Source organism: Macrobrachium rosenbergii, chromosome 19 (genome assembly GCF_040412425.1).
Source record: "Macrobrachium rosenbergii isolate ZJJX-2024 chromosome 19, ASM4041242v1, whole genome shotgun sequence".
Classification (NCBI taxonomy): Eukaryota; Metazoa; Arthropoda; class Malacostraca; order Decapoda; family Palaemonidae; genus Macrobrachium; species Macrobrachium rosenbergii.
In genome coordinates this window covers 29,279,157-29,299,222 of record NC_089759.1, presented here as the reverse complement: position 1 = coordinate 29,299,222, position 20,066 = coordinate 29,279,157, and the positions used below count along the sequence as shown (strand labels likewise).

The window sequence follows — 20,066 nt, the reverse complement described above, 5'->3', positions numbered from 1 at the left end:
ATCTCTGTTATCGGGAAGGGCAAAATGTTTCAAGCAGGTGCTGGAGGCCACTCCTCAACTATCACAAAGAAAGTTTAGCTCAACAGTAACATTGCAGTCTTTGTTTGTAGGATAGGTAGAGCCCAGTGGTTCACATAAGACCTTCTACTGCAAGGTGACAGCTGGCATAATTTCGGCTTAATCTAAACCAACCACCATCAACCAAGCGACAAAAAATAAAACTCTAAGATGACTACACGACGATTACAACTACAGTAAACTAAAATGCAGAGGATTCCACTGTGAATTACTATATATTTCAACTTTAATTTCATAAAAATGATTGTCTGTATAAAAGACATCCTATCAGCAGACCAAACGTCTGCACTTAATAGCCAAGAACTCGGTCTAGTGAATTGTTAAATACCCTCCAGGTGAGACCTGAGGCCTCTGTTTCAAATTATATGAAGGACTACTGATTACTTCTGTTAATTATAGTTTATACCCCCCCTCTCTCTCTCTCTCTCTCTCTCTCTCTCTATGACCCGCAACAGTGATTAAGCAGGTACATATTCACGCTGACATCGAACGCATGTTTACTTAGTTGTAAGACAAACGTTACCATCTCCGCTACGATGCGAGTACAGACGGAAGAAGATAATAACAGTAGCCATAAATGGCTCAAAGACTGGATCTATTCAACGTCCTTATCACAGAGCCTTGCCTACGCGGTGCAATGATACCACTTTCGCATCCCAGACCCGGGCCTAGAAAGTAACAGTATTGGATGGTGATTCGGTATGCCTTCGTTAACTTTAGCAGTGACCGATGTACCTGGTTGTCAATGGACTGTTGATGATCACAGCAGAGATCAAATTCATCAGTAAGAGAACAAAATTGTGTACAATAATGACATAACTAAGAATGGAAGGGACTTGAGGAAATAATTTTTCACCTCCAACGCAGTCTCTCTCTCTCTCTCTCTCTCTCAAGAAACACCAGTGAGAATCAGTCTGAGAGAGGGGCAATCTTCTCCAAAGGGGCAAATGATATCAGCAAATGCTGATAAGAAACGAGATAAAAAAACACAAGCCCTGAAATGTGTCACGTAACTTCGCAGTTTCTTCGTATCGCACTTGTTTAGAAGGTCCAGATAAACTTTTCAACTCTTTGGGTATTCCACAGAGATATAAAGTTACTACACTTCCTGACTGTAATATTCACAGATGGACAAATAATTCAAGTTTTCCCTGATACCTATACATTCGAGTTATTCAGTCAGGCGCTCAGATGTCAAAAACTTGAAATTTTTTAGGGTAATGAAACAGAAACACAAATAAAATACGACCTGAATGTAATCTGATTTGTGGATGCATGTATGTATGTATAAGAGAGAGAGAGAGAGAGAGAGAGAGAGAGAGAGAGAGAGAGAGAGAGAGAGAGAGAGAGAGACTAATACAACAATCCGTCTCAGATAAAACAGTTTCTAGCATCAATCAACATTTAAAATTTCTACTAACAAAGTGTACAATACAAATAATATAAAACGCTAATACCGTATACCTAATATAACCAAATTACTTTCTGGTAAGTGACGCGATATTTATACTCTCCAGATAAAATAACTGAAAATCTTGAATTTAAGGTTACACCAAGCATACACGAACGCGCACACACATACAGAGAGAGAGAGAGAGAGAGAGAGAGAGAGAGAGAGAGAGAGAGAGAGAGAGATAGATTAATATTAACGAAGTACACGTGCCATTGCTTTAAGCAATAATCAGTAGCTAAACATGACCTTGTTCCCAACGTATACTAATATACAATATTTTGCAATCCGTCACATATGCTTATGATCAAGAGACAGACATAAATTTATATTCAGTGACTGTCTAATTGCCGTCTGGGTACCTCCATAAATTGTAAAGGAAAACGGAGAGAGAGAGAGAGAGAGAGAGAGAGAGAGAGAGAGAGAGAGAGAGAGAGAGAGAGAGAGAGAGAGAGAGAGAGAGAGAGAGAGCATAGCATAGCAGAAAACCACTGAAGCGTGAATGATACTTTTACTGTTTAATGAAACGAAACCTGCCATGTGACCATGCTAACCTAAGCTAGTCAGAACTGTTTACCCGACTAGCTATATTCAGTGATTAGGAGGTTCATTTCCCACCGAAAGGTTCCGTTCGATTCTCGAGCAAGTCGGAACGGCTCTGGCACGTTCCGTCAAGTTCTCTGTTCACCTAAACAGTGAATTATGCATCTAGTCGTTAGTCTACTTGTGTCGCAACCAAGGTGAGAAGGTCATGAGGCTAGTAACCTCATTCTAAAAGACGGTGAAAATAATATATATATATATATATATATATATATATATATATATATATATATATATATATATATATATATATATAATATTTAATATATAATATTTAATGTATATACAGTGTATCTGTCTACTCGCTTGATATCATATGACTGTGAATTTTATTTTTATGTTCGATTTTGTTTCAAATTCCTTCTCGGGAGAAACACTAGTTTTACTCCCCTTACAAGAGGGGTGTGTGTGTGTGTGTGTGTGTGTGTGTGTGCGTAAAAGATTTAACGGGGGAAATAGCTCTCGAAATAAAACGTACATGAACATGAACTTTTGATATGCCGCGTTTTCATCAACATTCCATCCATGGAACTCTTCAAATACCCACGAGAACATAAAATATGGAACCGAGGGTCTATTCATCGGTCTCCGGAATATTTGGTAACATTCCACCCAGCGCAGAAAATCAATATTTCTGACATGAATCTTGGCAGTAATGGCTATGACCATTAATATTTGGAGGGGCATATATTCTAAAATAAAAATTTCATGCCAAATTTTCATTTTGTGCCTACCCTTAATTTCTAAATGATTTTAATGTCAATAAAACTAATAATCACACCATAAAATGAAGTCTAACGTGAATGGCCAATGCATGAAATAACCTTGAAACAGTATACAACAGATTACCTTCGAATTCTCGTTTTCTACCTTGTAAGAAAATGTACACGTATTCATACTCTTGAAGGGTTAACTAGGCCTAGTTTCACATTCATTTAAAATTATATAATTAATCTCTTTTTACTTAAAATTATTTTAACTCAAATCTATGTATTAAACAGAAAGTTACTATTTCATATAAAATGCATCTAATTAAACAGAAAGTTACTATTTCATATAAAATGCATCTAATGGAACAGTATAGATTACCAAACTACAAAAAAAAAAAAAAAATAAAATCGAATGGCATTACTGAACACTGCCGTATTCAAGTAACCAAGGTTTGGTAAATAAGCAAATTCCTCTTAAATATTCACATCTAATTCAAATAATATGCAATATAATCCAATTTAAAAAATTTCTAACAAAACTTCAAATTTATGTTTTCTTTATATTTTCAGTTTCTAGGAAACCAGTTAAATCTAAAAACAATATATATATATATATATATATATATATATATATATATATATATATATATATATATATATATAATATGCGAATTATAATGCTTAAGATTTTAATATGGCCACAGAAAAAAAGATGAAAATCTAAATGCAATGAAAGCAATTATTTTTTTGTCATGATTACTGAGTTTGCTTGACCACAAAATGGCCAAGAAATAATGAAGAATGTATTAAATGAGTAACCTCTTGCGCTATTACATGCGTGTGTCTATGCATGAACAATAATATCATTACGTTTTCAATTTTACTTACAAGAAGATATAAGTTCTGATACTGATTTATTGCATATATGGATGTACGGGCGTCCTTGTGTGTGTGTGTGTGTGTGTGTGTGTGTGTGTGTGTGTGTGTGTGTGTGTGTGTGTGTGCGTGTGTGTGTAATATCTGGGTTTATTCTTTCATCCATCAAGCGGTCCTCATTTAGTAACCAGTTACAAGCACTGTATTCTTGAATAACTTCTTTAGTATTATAAATGTTTTAGAATAGTTAAGTCTTTGAATTTCTCCTTAAAAGGCTTACGATTCCACATCCTTTTAGTCCTTTGAGTAACTTCTAGGGCTGAATAGTGAGGGAGCCGTGTTTAAAATTGTGTGTGGGGCAAGATACCTGACGTAAAAAAAAAAAAAAAAAGACACATATTACTCACCATTTTGTTTAACGGTTAAGACGAGCTCTCCGGAATGACATTCTCTTGAGGCACGGATGAAATTAACCACCTGCTCATGGGTCATGGCAGACACATCTCGCCCGTTGATGAGGAGGACCTGAAATTGGGGGAAGAAAAAACCAATAGATTACTATCACACGTCAATTTCGGCCGAACATCCCACGTCTTTCCTTTTGCTTTCGTTTCTGTAAGACGAAAAGTTGTATTTATAGTATATTTTTGAAAGCGAGTATCACTTGCAACAGATTAAAATTGCGGTTTTGCATTAAAATGATTCAGCATCACTTCTAAGTAATTCAATATCAGACAGTGTAGATAAACTTGTTCAACCGCAATTTACGAGAAAAGTCGTATACTCACCACCATTTCTCCAGTCGCCGTTGCCTTCTAATATACAACAAAGTTCCTAATCACCTTCCAAGTTCACTTTCGGATTAGCGCAAACGATTTCGCAAAACAACACCCAACACAGTTAAAGTCCAAGATCAAAAAACAAACACGTCTCTTCTCTTGTGTCCCAAGCAATCAACACTCGATCAAGCGATGACGCCCAACAGGCTACAATCTCCGCGGCCTCAGCCCGCAAAAGCCCAAGGCCCAAGCACAACACTATCAAGACAAACTGACTGAGATGAAGGTACCCTCCCGAGCAGCAGCAGCAGAAGCTGACTGACGCTGGTTGTCTCAGCAAGTGTTCGGATGCTACTACCGGCTCTGCCTTCAGTGCCCACTGCCCAGGCCTGTCTTCCTTACATCCGGAGAACGGGTAAGAGGAACAAGAACGCCCACCCCCTCCCCCCTTACCCATCACGCCACTCATTCCTGGAAACTTGAATCATCCGTCTATTTTTATGATGATTCACTCAAATCTCACCCAACTCACCTCCACCCTACACTCCCCTTCTGTCGATCTCCCCCACGCCCTGCACTTACTTTAAAATAAGGCGTGTTTCCGTAGAACCCAGTGTCCTTGTTGAACAAGGCAGTGCATTGCATACCTGGGTGTTAGTTGAAGTCATAGGTTGCATCTGATGGAGAGAGAGAGAGAGAGAGAGAGAGAGAGAGAGAGAGAGAGAGAGAGAGAGAGAGAGATAAAACCATACAAGAGATTAAATAAACTAACAAAATGCATAACACCGTAACTCAAAATTTGGGAAAAAAAAAGGAGGTAAACAGGGAAATAATTCTCACCTACTGCTGGCTGTAGTAGTTCATCAGATATTCTCTCTCTCTCTCTCTCTCTCTCTCTCTCTCTCTCCTCTCTCTCTCTCTCCATCCGGTGTCCGGTTAAAAGCTGAACAGCTCAGGGACAGCAAGGCTGTTCGGGGTGGCATTCTTTCGAGCTGCCCCTCCCTCCCACATCTCGGAGCACCCCAGCCTCCCTCCTCGTGCTTTTACTCTTTCCCCGTGTTAAGTAACGCCGCTTGAATGTCTAAATAACCTTTATGATTATACAGTAATTCCATTAGTAAGAAACTTCACTTGATCTGCGATTAACGAAAGGGATTCGTGTACATGACCAGGCGAGTACTCTATTTGTGAAAGCTTACAGGATATATTTTTTTTTTTTTTAGGTAAAGTACTTGAGAAAGAGAGAGAGAGAGAGAGAGAGAGAGAGAGAGAGAGAGAGAGAGAGAGAGAGAGAGAGAGAGAGAGAGATTGCTTGCAGAAATCTGCATTAGCGAAAAAGAGAATTACCCAAACTTCCCAAACATTAAAATATGATAGGATTACCCATTCTTGGGTGAAATCCCAAAAACGGGTACGATTGTTGTCTCGTAGATGACTCACTTCAAGGGCATGGGAACTACGGAGGGTGGGCACGGAACCTTAAACACCCCCCCGCCACCTCAACCCCCGTCAACTAGATCCAGCCACAAGGAGAGGGAGCAGCGGAGCATCGCCTGACATCACGTAGGAAAGGCACAACTTTTGACTTATCAATGAGTGACGTCACAGAATACCAATGGGGTGCAGCAACCAATACCATTCTTGACTTATGACCAGATGCTTTCTCCGAGGAGAAAAATATTCAACAAAATGATGTTTTTTGGTATGGCGTTGTTATACAGCGTATAACCAGATGCTTTCTCCGAGGAGAAAAATATTCAACGCAATGATGTTTTTTGATATGGCGTTGTTATACAGCGATGGATCAAAGCCCAATACAAAAATGGATTTTGACAACTCGCCACAAGATTAACTGAGTTACATTACAACAGTGGATTTTACAACGAATGATACAACAATGAGTTTTGTACGGCACAATACATTTTTTAAAACCAAAATACGATAGTTTAGTAAGGCACAACACAAAGATGAATTTTGCATGACAATACATAGATGGACTTTGTAAAAACAGAATACAATGTTCGATTTTATAAAAGATGATTTTTGCAGGATACAATGCAAAGATGGATTTTCGAAAGCATAGCAAAGAATGAGCTTTGAAATTTCCATACAACAAAGCTTTTTATAGAGGTCACTGCAAGGATGGACAGTTGCAAGTACAATCAAACGTGTAATACAAGAAGCATCCCTTTACATCTATCTACAGCTAATAACTGCGAAATCTAACTGGCAACAATGCCTTATATCATACCAAAACTGCATGCTGGGTGATTCATTTTTGGCGGAAATAAATACAAAACTAATTAGAATTACACTGATTGCAACATAACATATGACTTTCATTACTAAATAAAATGCTCACAACATTATAACTCATCACGAAAGGAAACCTATTCAAAACGTTCAAGAAGGAGAAAAGGCAATAAATTGGGAAGAAGTGAGGAATTCTGATTTTTTGTTCAGCACTCCCTGTCACTCTGTGAGAGACGAAGCATCTATAACCGAGAGACGCATAGTTTAGGAGTGGTTCAGGACTGACTGATCGATTAAATAGCTGAAACCAAAAGGACTGACTGATCGATTAAATAGCTGAAACCAGAAGGACTGACTGATCGATTAAATAACTGAAACCAGGAGGACTGACTGATCGATTACTTAGCTGAAACCAAAAGGACTGACTGAGCGATTGAACAGCTGAAACCAAAAGGACTGACTGAGCGATTAAACAGCTGAAACCAAAAGGACTGACTGAGCGATTAAACACCTGAAACAAAAAGGACTGACTGAGCGATTAAACACCTGAAACCAAAAGGACTGACTGAGCGATTAAACAGCTGAAACCAAAAGGACTGACTGAGCGATTAAACAGCTGAAACCAAAAGGACTGACTGAGCGATTAAACAGCTGAAACCAAAAGGACTGACTGAGCGATTAAACAGCTGAAACAAAAAGGACTGACTGAGCGATTAAACAGCTGAAACCAAAAGGACTGACCGAGCGATTAAACAGCTGAAACCAAAAGGACTGACTGAGCGATTAAACAGCTGAAACAAAAAGGACTGACCGAGCGATTAAACAGCTGAAACAAAAAGGACTGACTGAGCGATTAAACACCTGAAACCAAAAGCACTGACTGAGCGATTAAACACCTGAAACCAAAAGGACTGACTGAGCGATTAAACACCTGAAACAAAAAAGGACTGACTGAGCGATTAAACAGCTGAAACAAAAAGGACTGACTGAGCGATTAAACAGCTGAAACCAAAAGGACTGACTGAGCGATTAAACACCAGAAACCAAACGGACTGACTGAGCGATTAAACAGCTGAAACCAAAAGGACTGACCGAGCGATTAAACAGCTGAAACCAAAAGGACTGACTGAGCGATTAAACACCAGAAACCAAAAGGACTGACTGAGCGATTAAACAGCTGAAACCAAAAGGACTGACCGAGCGATTAAACAGCTGAAACCAAAAGGACTGACCGAGCGATTAAACAGCTGAAACCAAAAGGACTGACCGAGCGATTAAACAGCTGAAACCAAAAGGACTGACCGATCGATTAAACAGCTGAAACCAAAAGGACTGACTGAGCGATTAAACACCTGAAACAAAAAGGACTGACCGAGCAATTAAACACCTGAAACAAAAAGGACTGACTGAGCGATTAAACAGCTGAAACAAAAGGACTGACCGAAACAAAAGCGATTAAACAGCTGAAACCAAAAGGACTGACCGAGCGATTAAACAGCTGAAACCAAAAGGACTGACTGAGCGATTAAACAGCTGAAACAAAAAGGACTGACTGAGCGATTAAACACCTGAAACAAAAAGGACTGACTGAGCGATTAAACAGCTGAAACAAAAAGGACTGACCGAGCGATTAAACAGCTGAAACCAAAAGGACTGACTGAGCGATTAAACAGCTGAAACAAAAAGGACTGACTGACAGCGATTAAACAGCTGAAACAAAAAGGACTGACTGACAGCGATTAAACACCTGAAACAAAAAGGACTGACTGATCGATTAAACAGCTGAAACAAAAAGGACTGACTGATCGATTAAACAGCTGAAACAAAAAGGACTGACTGATCAATTAAACAGCTGAAACCAAAAGGACTGACTGATCAATTAAACAGCTGAAACCAAAAGGACTGACTGAGCGATTAAACAGCTGAAACCAAAAGGACTGACTGATCAATTAAACAGCTGAAACCAAAAGGACTGACTGATCGATTAAACAGAAACTGAAACCAAAAGGACTGACTGATCGATTAAACAGCTGAAACCAAAAGGACTGACTGATCGATTAAACAGCTGAAACCAAAAGGACTGACTGATCGATTAAACAGCTGAAACCAAAAGGACTGACTGATCGATTAAACAGCTGAAACCAAAAGGACTGACTGATCGATTAAACAGCTGAAACCAAAAGGACTGACTGATCGATTAAACAGCTGAAACCAAAAGGACTGACTGATCGATTAAACAGCTGAAACCAAAAGGACTGACTGATCGATTAAACAGCTGAAACCAAAAGGACTGACTGAGTGATTAAACAGCTGAAACCAAAAGGACTGACTGAGCGATTAAACAGCTGAAACCAAAAGGACTGACTGAGCGATTAAACACCTGAAACCAAAAGGACTGACCGAGCGATTAAACAGCTGAAACCAAAAGGACTGACTGAGCGATTAAACACCTGAAACCAAAAGGACTGACTGAGCGATTAAACAGCTGAAACAAAAAGGACTGACCGAGCGATTAAACACCTGAAACCAAAAGGACTGACTGAGCGATTAAACAGCTGAAACAAAAAGGACTGACCGAGCGATTAAACACCTGAAACAAAAAGGACTGACTGAGCGATTAAACACCTGAAACAAAAAGGACTGACCGAGCGATTAAACAGCTGAAATCAAAAGGACTGACTGAGCGATTAAATAGCTGAAACCAAAAGGACTGACTGAGCGATTAAACAGCTGAAACCAAAAGGGCTGACTGACAGCGATTAAACAGCTGAAACGAAAAGGACTGACTGAGCGATTAAACAGCTGAAACCAAAAGGACTGACTGACAGCGATTAAACAGCTGAAACCAAAAGGACTGACTGACAGCAATTAAACAGCTGAAACCAAAAGGACTGACTGATCGATTAAACAGCTGAAACCAAAAGGACTGACTGATCTATTAAACAGCTGAAACCAAAAGGACTGACTGATCGATTAAGCAGCTGAAACCTTAAACTGGCACTGCAATAACATTAATTTTCGACGGCAGCGACAAACGAGTTGCGTCCTTTATTAAACGATCCTTCAGAAATGTGGAAGGAAGGTAGACCAAAGGTTGTGTAATTATGAATTTCGATCTGCAAATTTCTTTCGGGTTGAATAAACAATATGAAGCCTTTCCCTACACAACAGCGTATATCTGCGTACAATGAAATGGGAGAAACACGCTACAGGTGAATGGTAACTTTCAAATCATGTTATTTCCACTAAAATATACGTTAGGACAATTCTTTTCTCAAAGATCAGTGTGTCTACACCTATTCACGTTTAGAATTAACCTAACCAACTTAACCTAAGGTTACCCTACCCTTACCCAATTGACGATGATTTACCCTTAATCCACGAAATCTCGTAGGAACGATGTTGTTTTAGTTGAGGTCTCATATGTTATGCCGCTCCTTGATATATGATTACTTAACATGCAAATAAGCGAACTGGAGAGGAAATAACCGATAAAAAAAAGCATGGCCATCGAAGGAAGAGCGAGGGGGAGAGAAGAAAAGAGAAGAGCGGGTGTGACCCATTTTACATTACGTCACACACACACACATACATTCCACCTGAAAAATGGTTCTTCTTCTTCTCCTCCTCCTCCCCGTTATTGCATCAACATTCCGGCTCCCTCGCGGCCGTCGCCTGAAGGGGGAATGAATCACAGCAGGTCTTTGTTCGTTGTGTGGAGTTGGTGACGTCAAACAAAAATGTGCGTAAAAGAGACCGTTTATGTAAGTCTTCTGCGCAAAAGGGACACACACAGACACGGATACAGAGAGAGAGAGAGAGAGAGAGAGAGAGAGAGAGAGAGAGAGAGAGAGAGAGAGGACTCTTGCATAACGTCCACAATTTAAAAATCTGTATTGCTTGAACCAGTAACTTTAGAGTAAAACTGAATTATTCTCCCTTAAACACCTTCCCGTGTGTGTGTGTGTGTGTGTGTGTGTGTGTGTGTGTGTGTGTGTGTGTGTGTGTGTGTGAGGCAATCATATTTAAACCGGAAATTATGCAAACTTAACTACATAATACCACGGATGAGGTACACTGCGTACCTGGAAGTATTTCGTTATAAACTTAAAAGACGCAGGTACTCATGAACCAGAATATAAATGTAAAAAGTAAAGTCTAAAAAGTAAAATCTAATCTAACTTTCGACAAACTGCTGGGCTCACTGGGTCTTCCTCTTCCTAGTACTGCCATCGACTTGGTATAATAAAGCCCCGAGTAACATCAGTCGACGGAATATTGGGAGATCTCATTTTATCAGTTGTGGAATCATCCGAAGAGATCACGGCTACTGAAACTGATTCCTAATTAACCTGCAACCCACAACTACGGCCAAATGAAAATGCTACGTTTACAAAACCTCTGAGTTTTCCAAAATTGCGTTATTTGTGCAACAAACACAACTTAGGCGGTGAAAAATTATAGACACGAATCTACTATATAAGTTGTCCAGTGCTAAGGTCTAACTCGAAATTAAATGTTTAAAAACTTACAAATGGTGATTATAAATTTGAGAAAAAGCTTAAGACGTGTTGAATACAGAAACTGCACGACTTACTCATTTTCCATTTAAAATATCCTTTGCTTACGGTGAAGATGCTGACCAGTGTCACTACCGGCCATCAGTGGGTAAACTATCCACAATGCTTGTCACTGCTGAATCACATGAGGCATAACAAGACATTTCATTCGAAAAATCTGATTATGTGAATTTCCAAAGTTCCTAACATTTTATTTTAACATCTGGCATTCAGTGACATACTGATGCTACGGGACGTTTTTGCAAGCAGTATCTGTCGGTGAAATATACTTTCGCCCCACATTTCGTCTAGGTAGACGAGTATGAAACTTCCCGTTTCAGACATAACGTGGTCGGTATTGAGGAAGAGTTTTTTTTTTTTTTGCACACAGCGCACATAAAATACACTAAACTCAAAATGAAAATAATCGAAACAATTATAAATTGAATATAATCTCTGAGTACTCTTAATCATAATAAATAAAAAAAGCTAAAATCTACAACAAAACACGTTCCCTGTCTAGCGCTGACAGAATGCAACGAGGAAGAAAGAGAAGAAAAGAGCCAGGCGCCAGGAATACAAGCGTCCTTCTCGGTAAGGAAATGACGTAGGAAGCCAAACAGACTGTCACTGTTAACCATTTCCCACTTTCCTCTCGTGCGCTCTCTAAGTACTTCCCTATTAATACGTTCATGACCTGAATGACTAAATGACGTCAAGGGTAAAATGAATATACGAAGCATAAAGAAGAGTCTTTATGACATGTGGCATGCAGTAAGGAACTCCAACCAAATATTATCCATTGCTAAATCAAATTTATCAGAAGACTGATTACGATTACTGCAACACTAATAGGAACGTTAAAACCTTATTAAAACTTCTGAAACTGTCTTTAAATATTCTAAGATGAAAGCGATTACCTTTTTAAACACGCTATATGAGGAAACGCTCTATTCATTTTCATCAGAACAACAGCCCTTTACCTGCAAATGACTTTCAGTTGTCAACCCAGGCCCAGCCAATATGTTATTTCCCTTACTTGGAACAGGAAGTAAAGCAATTGTCATTTCAAATCTCACGGCTTAGCTAATGCTGCCTGGAAGTCAAGTAATCTCAACCTACGGTACACTGAGTCCCCGTCTTAGGTAACTTTCATAAACATTCCTTCAGACAGGAAGCATTCGAAGCATTTCTCCCTTCTGTCCTCCTTCACCATCTTGGCCCAATAACCTTTCTTAATAATGGAATGGTGGATCAATTTCTTTTCCCATTTAAGTAATCTATTTAAAATTAAATTTTCAATCAATAAAAGTACTGAACATTTTAGTTATCACAATAATGATCCACTGATAAGAGGACACTCATTTTTAGCTAGCTCTCTGTTTCTCTTCAATATCCCCAACAGCATTTAGGAAAAAATCAGTAAACAATTAGTTCTCCACCAACCCAAAGTAGTCTCTGTTACTTTAACCATTGGTCTCTGAACGCAGATTCAAAATCTTTCAGAATAATTCATCTAATATAGTATTCCAAGTGTCAATTTCCTTTACACCAAACTATGCAAGTTCAAAAAGAAGAAAAAAAAACATCGCTCTTTCAGTGTATTTCACTTAGCACTGAAAACCTCAAGGCTTGAGTGAAATCAAGCGTTATTCCTTAAACTTTCACATTAAACTATAGACTAAAAATAGTTACGAACGTGTAACACGATAAAAAAATTTGTATTACGTAATTAAATTCTCCATTGGTCGAACAGCATAGGAGAACATAACATTAGCTCGAAAACAGTGTCAGGTCAACACTACACATGACTTGAGTAACTGGTATCAAGCTACATTCCTCAATGACTTGGCAATTCGCTATCCCACTATCATCACTACCCTTATCCGGACATTATCTGAGTAACCATCGGATAGAAAGGCCACGTTCTAAGAATGGATGACAGTCGAAAAGCAAAGATAATACTCTTTGGGAAAAAAAAAGGGAGAGAGAAGGCTGACAGACCTCTTCTGCACTATTCTTAAGAATCTGCTAAGTGTGATCAACACCAGAGGAAAACAAAAGGTTCGTGTTTTGTGCTAATTTGAGTCACTTTAATGGACTTTCGGTAACATTCCTTTGGATATTTCCGTAACATTCCTTTGGATATTTCCGTAATATTCCTTTGGATATTTCCGTAACATTCCTTTGTATATTTCCGTAATATTCCTTTGGATATTTCAGTAATATTCCTTTGGATATTTCCGTAATATTCCTTTGGATATTTCCGTAACATTCCTTTGGATATTTCCTTATTCCTTTGGATATTTCCGTAATATTCATTTTCCTCTGGATATTTCCGTAATATTCCTTTGGATATTTCCGTTTTCCTTTGGATATTTCCGTAACATATATTTCCTCTGGATATTTCCGTAACATTCCTTTGGATTTTCCTTTGGATATTTCCGTAATATTCCTTTGGATATTTCAGTAACATTCCTTTGGATATTTCCGTAATATTCCTTTGGATATTTCCGTAACATTCCTTTGGATATTTCCGTAATATTCCTTTGGATATTTCCGTAACATTCCTTTGGATATTTCCGTAATATTCCTTTGGATATTTCCGTAACATTCCTTTGAATATTTCCGTAACATTCCTTTGGATACTTCCTAAATATTCCTTTGGATATTTCCTTAATATTCCCTTGGATATTTCCGTAACATTCCTTTGGATATTTCCGTAATATTCCTCTGAATATTTCCGTAACATTCCTTTGGATATTTCCGTAACATTCCCAAGTAAAACGTTGGACCTCTACTGGTGCCCAATATTGGGCGCTGGACGCTTTGTGCTATGCTTGGCGGGAAGTGATCTAGGTCGAAAATGTGAAGATGTTGTGACTGACAGACATAATTTCACAAAGACAAAAGACAGATAACGGACAAACTCCAAAGTCTCCGGAGGCAAGAGAGTCAGAGGGAACGTGGTGTGTCAGACGAGATGGAGAAGATATGCGGGAAGACAGGATTGTTAGACGGAAGACTGACATGCATGCCATGGGTACTAATGGTTCCTGAAGACACAACAGCGACATCTTGCTAGCAGAAGATTCGAATTTCTATCGAAATTTTCAGGTTCCTTGGCGACCTGTGGACATGCTTCTTTCCCAAAGTTAGCCTGCATCTAATACAACCATTTAGCTTTATAATTTCCACCTGCTAAGCTGCCCTTAAATTTCTGTCTATATTCAAGAACGTACGTCATGAATCAATATTCAAGGTCATAAGTACTTTTGCAATATCTCTTCTTCACGGCAGGTAAAGAGTATTTGGTATATACTTTACTTTAGTATATCAATTAAGGCACGGTAGTGTATTATGTCTGTTTGTAATTATGAAATTATGATATGATATATATATATATATATATATATATATATATATATATATATATATATATATATATATATATATATATATATATATATATATATATATATATATATATATATATATATATAACAAACGCAAGCTCTATCACCATGTGAAAACACAGCACAGGCTTCCCTTGTTAATATTCTTCCTGTGCTTGTGTGAGTGCGTTAATTTTGCTTCTGTATGAGACAACAGAGCCCCCTTTCTGTACACGTGTTAAGAGACCCGTCATTCAGCAAAATGGCAACAAATTTATACTTGCAAATACGATGCATTCATTTATATCAGCATACTGTAAAAACAACGAACTTGTTTGTTCACATGTTCAGTAATTCACTGTTCATACGATGAAAATAAAAATCTGCTTTAGAAGAGAGAGAGAAAAAAAAACAAGTACACAATGGAACCTACTAGTTTGTTGTTTTTTTTTTTCTTTACAAAAGGTATTATATGAAAAGTTAAAAAGCGATGGAGTGATATAATGTTAAGAATAATTCCGCACATAAAAATAAAATACATTAAACAAATTATATATAATACGTATATATATGTATATAAATGTATGTATATATATATATATATATATATATATATATATATATATATATAATATTAATTCTTTTATATAATCAAACCGAATGCGGGTCTTCCTTAAAGTATAAGTCTAAAAAATAAATTAAAAACTACATAAATATAGGTCCTCAAACCAAAGACCATAGCAAGCTATGGTGAAAACAATAGCTACAGCACCAACCTTCTGGCGATTAATTCCAAAAAAAAAAAACACTGCATTCTTAAAAGACTAATGGAGAAGCCAGTTTCAAGCAAAAGAAATGATGGTACAAAGAGGATATTAAAAAAAAGGACTGGAATATTTCTGAACGACCAATTACAGCCGCAAATGTAGAAATGTTACTTAAATGAAGAAACGTTGTAAGAACGGTTTCGGGTAAGCATGTGCTGCTGTTAAAATAAGAACGACAACATTAATGCAATACAAAATGAGACTGCCAGCAAGTGTGGGCTCCTTCATTATTTCTATTAGTTATTAAAAAGCAATATCAGATCCGTCATGTGAACTGGATACGAGAGAGAGAGAGAGAGAGAGAGAGAGAGAGAGAGAGAGAGAGAGAGAGAGAGAGAGAGAGAGAGAGAGAGAGAGTTTTAACGACATGCATTTCTTTGGTGAAATGCAGAATATGTAAAGTAAAGAGAAGTTTGGATTATCATGATACCGTTGGACTACTAGGATTAGGTTTAATCTGGCCTTTGCAATTAGTGAGCACGGGTAAGTGACCATCTATTTTGTATGTTTGTCAAACACTTGCGTTCAGAAAGTTCAAACATAATACTTTATTAGTTGCTCTATCTTGTTTACTTCGGGCATGGACCAGAAAACAAACTACCGCACGCATATGATTAAAGCTTTATCATAAAAGGATAGAAGTTCTTCTAAGTTTTCACAACTATACAACGACTTAGGGAAAGGTCAAATGCCACGCGATGATGAATAAGATACCGTAACGATTACTGTGACTGCAATGTGTATTGTACAGAAGTTATTGTAACAATAGATTTAAACTCTACGGGATTCTGGTATACGGTGTGATCCAGTTAAGTCACTGGCTTCACGGAAAACCCTACGGTGTTTCCATGATACAAATGAGCACGAATTAAAGGGTAGTAGGTAAAGGAAAAGATTTTATTTCCATTCAAAAGTACTAACTGCTTAACTCCCTAGAAAATAATCGTATTTCATGATTGTGCCAACATGCATTGAACCATCGTTCCTATATTATCCAAAGAAGATTTGACGATTTTTTCTACAAATTCATCATTATTATCATTATATATATATATATATATATATATATATATATATATATATATATATATATATATATTATTCATCAGAACGCAATAAAATGCCATTAATTCGGCGGCTGGCAACCTTCCCTATAATGTCAAGCCCACTTAGAAAAAAATATATATAATAAATCAACCGATGCAGAAACCTTCATAATTGACGACCAAAAGAGCCATTACCTTAGATCAACATAACAGAGCAGTTGCAATTTCCAGATAAATGCTATATTGGCAGTTTAAGTTTGTCAAATCAACATGCACTTTACGTAAGAATAAACTACTAGAGAAATGTTTGGAAAGAAAGCCCTTGCCAAAATTCCGCTTCGTAAGCAAACTCGATGGCAATAACTAAAATTTTCCCAACCATTAAGAGCATTTGCATTTACACCTATCAAAACAAAATCAACTCACTTCCAGATACAAATTTCAACTGATAAAAATGCTTGTGTCTTTTTTTAATCATTTGGGAAAATTCAGTGCTTTTGCTTCTCCTTACAACCGGGTTACCTACACAATGGTACCGATGAAGCGATAATGCTGTGGTATAAAAAGGATTAGACTTGTAGATTACAGCATCCTTCAAGGTCAAGGCTACACGACGCTTGTACATGTTGCGGGTGACAATGAGAGTGCAATATCTGGCAACAGAGAAAACACACCACACGCGACTAATGCAGAATGACCAACATACCTTACCTGATAATACTTGACAACAGTCATGCATTGAATCGTGCATTACTTGCGTGGTGATTACCCTCCTGTATCTTAATACGCTGGCCATGCTTCTAAACCCCGCCTCCGACACAAACACAGAAACATACACACTATCAATCCTAAGTGAAGGCCTTACCTGGTCTCCCTCGTTGAGCCGCGGGTAGCATCTGTCGGCGGGGGTGTTGGGCGCGACACGCGACACCAGGACAGGTAGGTTCTGGTCAGCGCCGCCCTTGACGTTGAAACCGAACTTCCCCGCATCGTCCGGCTTCATCCGGATGGTGACCAGGCCGTGGGCGCTTTCATCGCTACCTCCGGGCTACGTGCATTTCGGACAATGTTCGGTTGTGGGTTGTAGGGCAGTGCGCATCATTCATGCCGACCACCACAACGGAACAGCCGTCATTCAATGCATGGGTCCCCACCAGCCATCGCCATCACCACCCAGGCAGCGGAAGAACCACCAGTAGCAGCAGCAGCAGCAGCAGCAACGTAGATTTGGAAGGGGCAGGGCAGGGCAGGGGAGGGGGAAGGGCAAGGAGAGAGAAAAAGACCAAAAAAGCATAGTCAATAGTGTGCAACCAACACCATGTCAAGCAGTGTTCAATATGACGATTATAATACTTATTTAAATAACATTTATAAGCAAATGCAGTTCCATCAACATAAGCTCTCAAATGGTGCCCTTTCCTACAAGTGCAACAAGACTGTTAAAAAGAAATCAGAGGCTTTGCAGTATTATATAAAGTCTATTCTCTTACTATTTGGGAATAGATCCGATCAAGAAATAACTCCTTAATGTTTACGGAAATGAAAGCAATTTCATACCTTAAGTATCAACACAAAAATACATTGTACAAGAAAAATTTCTGCTAGTCAGTCACACTTCACTTCTAAAATACCAAAGTCATATGTCCCTTCGAAACAACGTTAAAATGCTTTTACAAGACGACGAACACAAGACTTAAAAGAAAAAACTGAAGAAAATATATGATGTTTTACTATATTGTATCTTTGTACATTTCGTAGATCATAATTCCAACTCAGTAATATGAAACTTTGGCAATCCCAAAATACATACATACAATACACACACACACATATATATATATATATATATATATATATATATATTATATATATATATATATATATATTATATATATATATATATATATATATATATATATATATATATATATATATATATATATATATATATATTTTACACACACACACACACATATATATATATATATATATATATATATATATATATATATATATATATATATATATATATATATATATATATGCCAAATCACAACCACAAGCATAAAAAACAATTGAAACTCCGAAAAATTATGCTATCAGGTGACAACTCGTCAAATATCTTGAAGTTTACGATGACCAATAAAAATGATTTGCTAAGGACTTCACCAATGGGGGATCTATCTATTCTTCTTATAAAATATGCATTCCTTCTTAAAAGAAATTTTGCACTATTCAAGTCCATTTCAAAATACATCGCTAAAAAATCACTGCCAAGGACCCTGCCAGAGGTAATTCAGTGATTCTTTTGAACAAATTCAAAAGTACCCCCAATCAATGTTAAGGCATTCAATGATATGCGATTGAACAAATTTGGTATTCTGTAACTCTACAATGGTTACACTGGCATACTTTTTCTCTCTCTCTCTCAATAAAAAAATCTAGTCGTCGTAGCCAAGGCCTAGAGTATATAATCTCTAGACCTTGGTCGTGCATCTAAGCCTCTCCACAAGGAATCTTGTAGGTACCTACATAGGCGTTCAATTCTGGTTTACTACAAATCAAGGTTTCTGGTTGCGTTAGATTATTCTAAATCAGTGTAAAAAAGAATCTGTATGTTTAAAGATGTCTTCCGTCTTTAATAAAGTAAATGTTGATAATCACGGTCTTTTTATGAACGTGAAAAGTAAAAAAAAATATTGTAAACAAGAATTTTATTTTTTACACGCTTCGTCAGAAATTAAAGATGGATTCTTACGTGAAAAAAATACTATTCTAATGAAAGTTCTCTGTATAAATATTACGGGTAGCAGATTCTGATCCATTCCTCAAATACTGCCGAAGTAAATGAAAATAAAAACAAGTAAAAACTGCGCCGAAGTTTCTTCTGCGCAATCGAGTTTTCTGTACAGCGTACAATGCTGTATGAGCCGCGGCCCTTAAAACTTTCAGCCACGGCCCGGTGGTGGCCTGTCCTATAGCGCTGACAGACGCTGACTTCGACCTTAATAAATAAAAGCTACTAAGGCTGGAGGGCTGCAATTTGGTAAGTTTAATGACTGGAGGATGGATGATCAACATACTAATTTCCAGCCCTCTTGCCTCAGTAGTTTTTAAGATCTGAGGGCAGGCAGAAAAAGTGCGGATGGACAGACAAAGCCATCTCAGTATTTTCTTTTACAGAAAACTAAAACTGAAGAACTATAACGAACCTGATATGGGTTGGTGGAATTTCATGAAACGAAATCTGGGATGGCACAGCATCCGTGCGCCAGGGATGTTCGAGTTCAAGATCCATCCCACTCAAATTTCACTTGAATAGTTTATGCAAGCCATTTAACATTTTTCAATATGGGGAAACACAAAGCTGTACGTGAAATAAAGCTTCTTTCTCCATGAAACGAATAGTCCCATCTAGTAAGGTGCAACTGAATTTAGCAGTTTCCTGACCATAACTTAAGTTCTTTGCGTTCCTCTAAAATCTACGGAA

The 20,066-nt window shown here is 37.7% G+C and overlaps 1 protein-coding gene across 29 annotated transcripts in view; it reads right to left on the bottom strand.

Moving 5' to 3' along the window:
• Ptpmeg (protein tyrosine phosphatase Meg) overlaps positions 1-20,066 on the bottom strand; it is a 445,326-nt gene that overhangs the window by 13,930 nt on the left and 411,330 nt on the right. For 18 of the 29 annotated variants that reach the window (XM_067121392.1, XM_067121403.1, XM_067121390.1 and 15 more), the window contains 2 exons: positions 17,442-17,624; positions 4,125-4,242 (listed from right to left, as the gene is read on the bottom strand). In XM_067121392.1, the coding sequence (XP_066977493.1) occupies positions 4,125-4,242; positions 17,442-17,624 (301 nt within the window). The remainder of the gene's footprint in view (positions 1-4,124; positions 4,243-17,441; positions 17,625-20,066) is intronic. The other 11 variants (XM_067121409.1, XM_067121413.1, XM_067121414.1 and 8 more) reach the window with 1 other exon arrangement.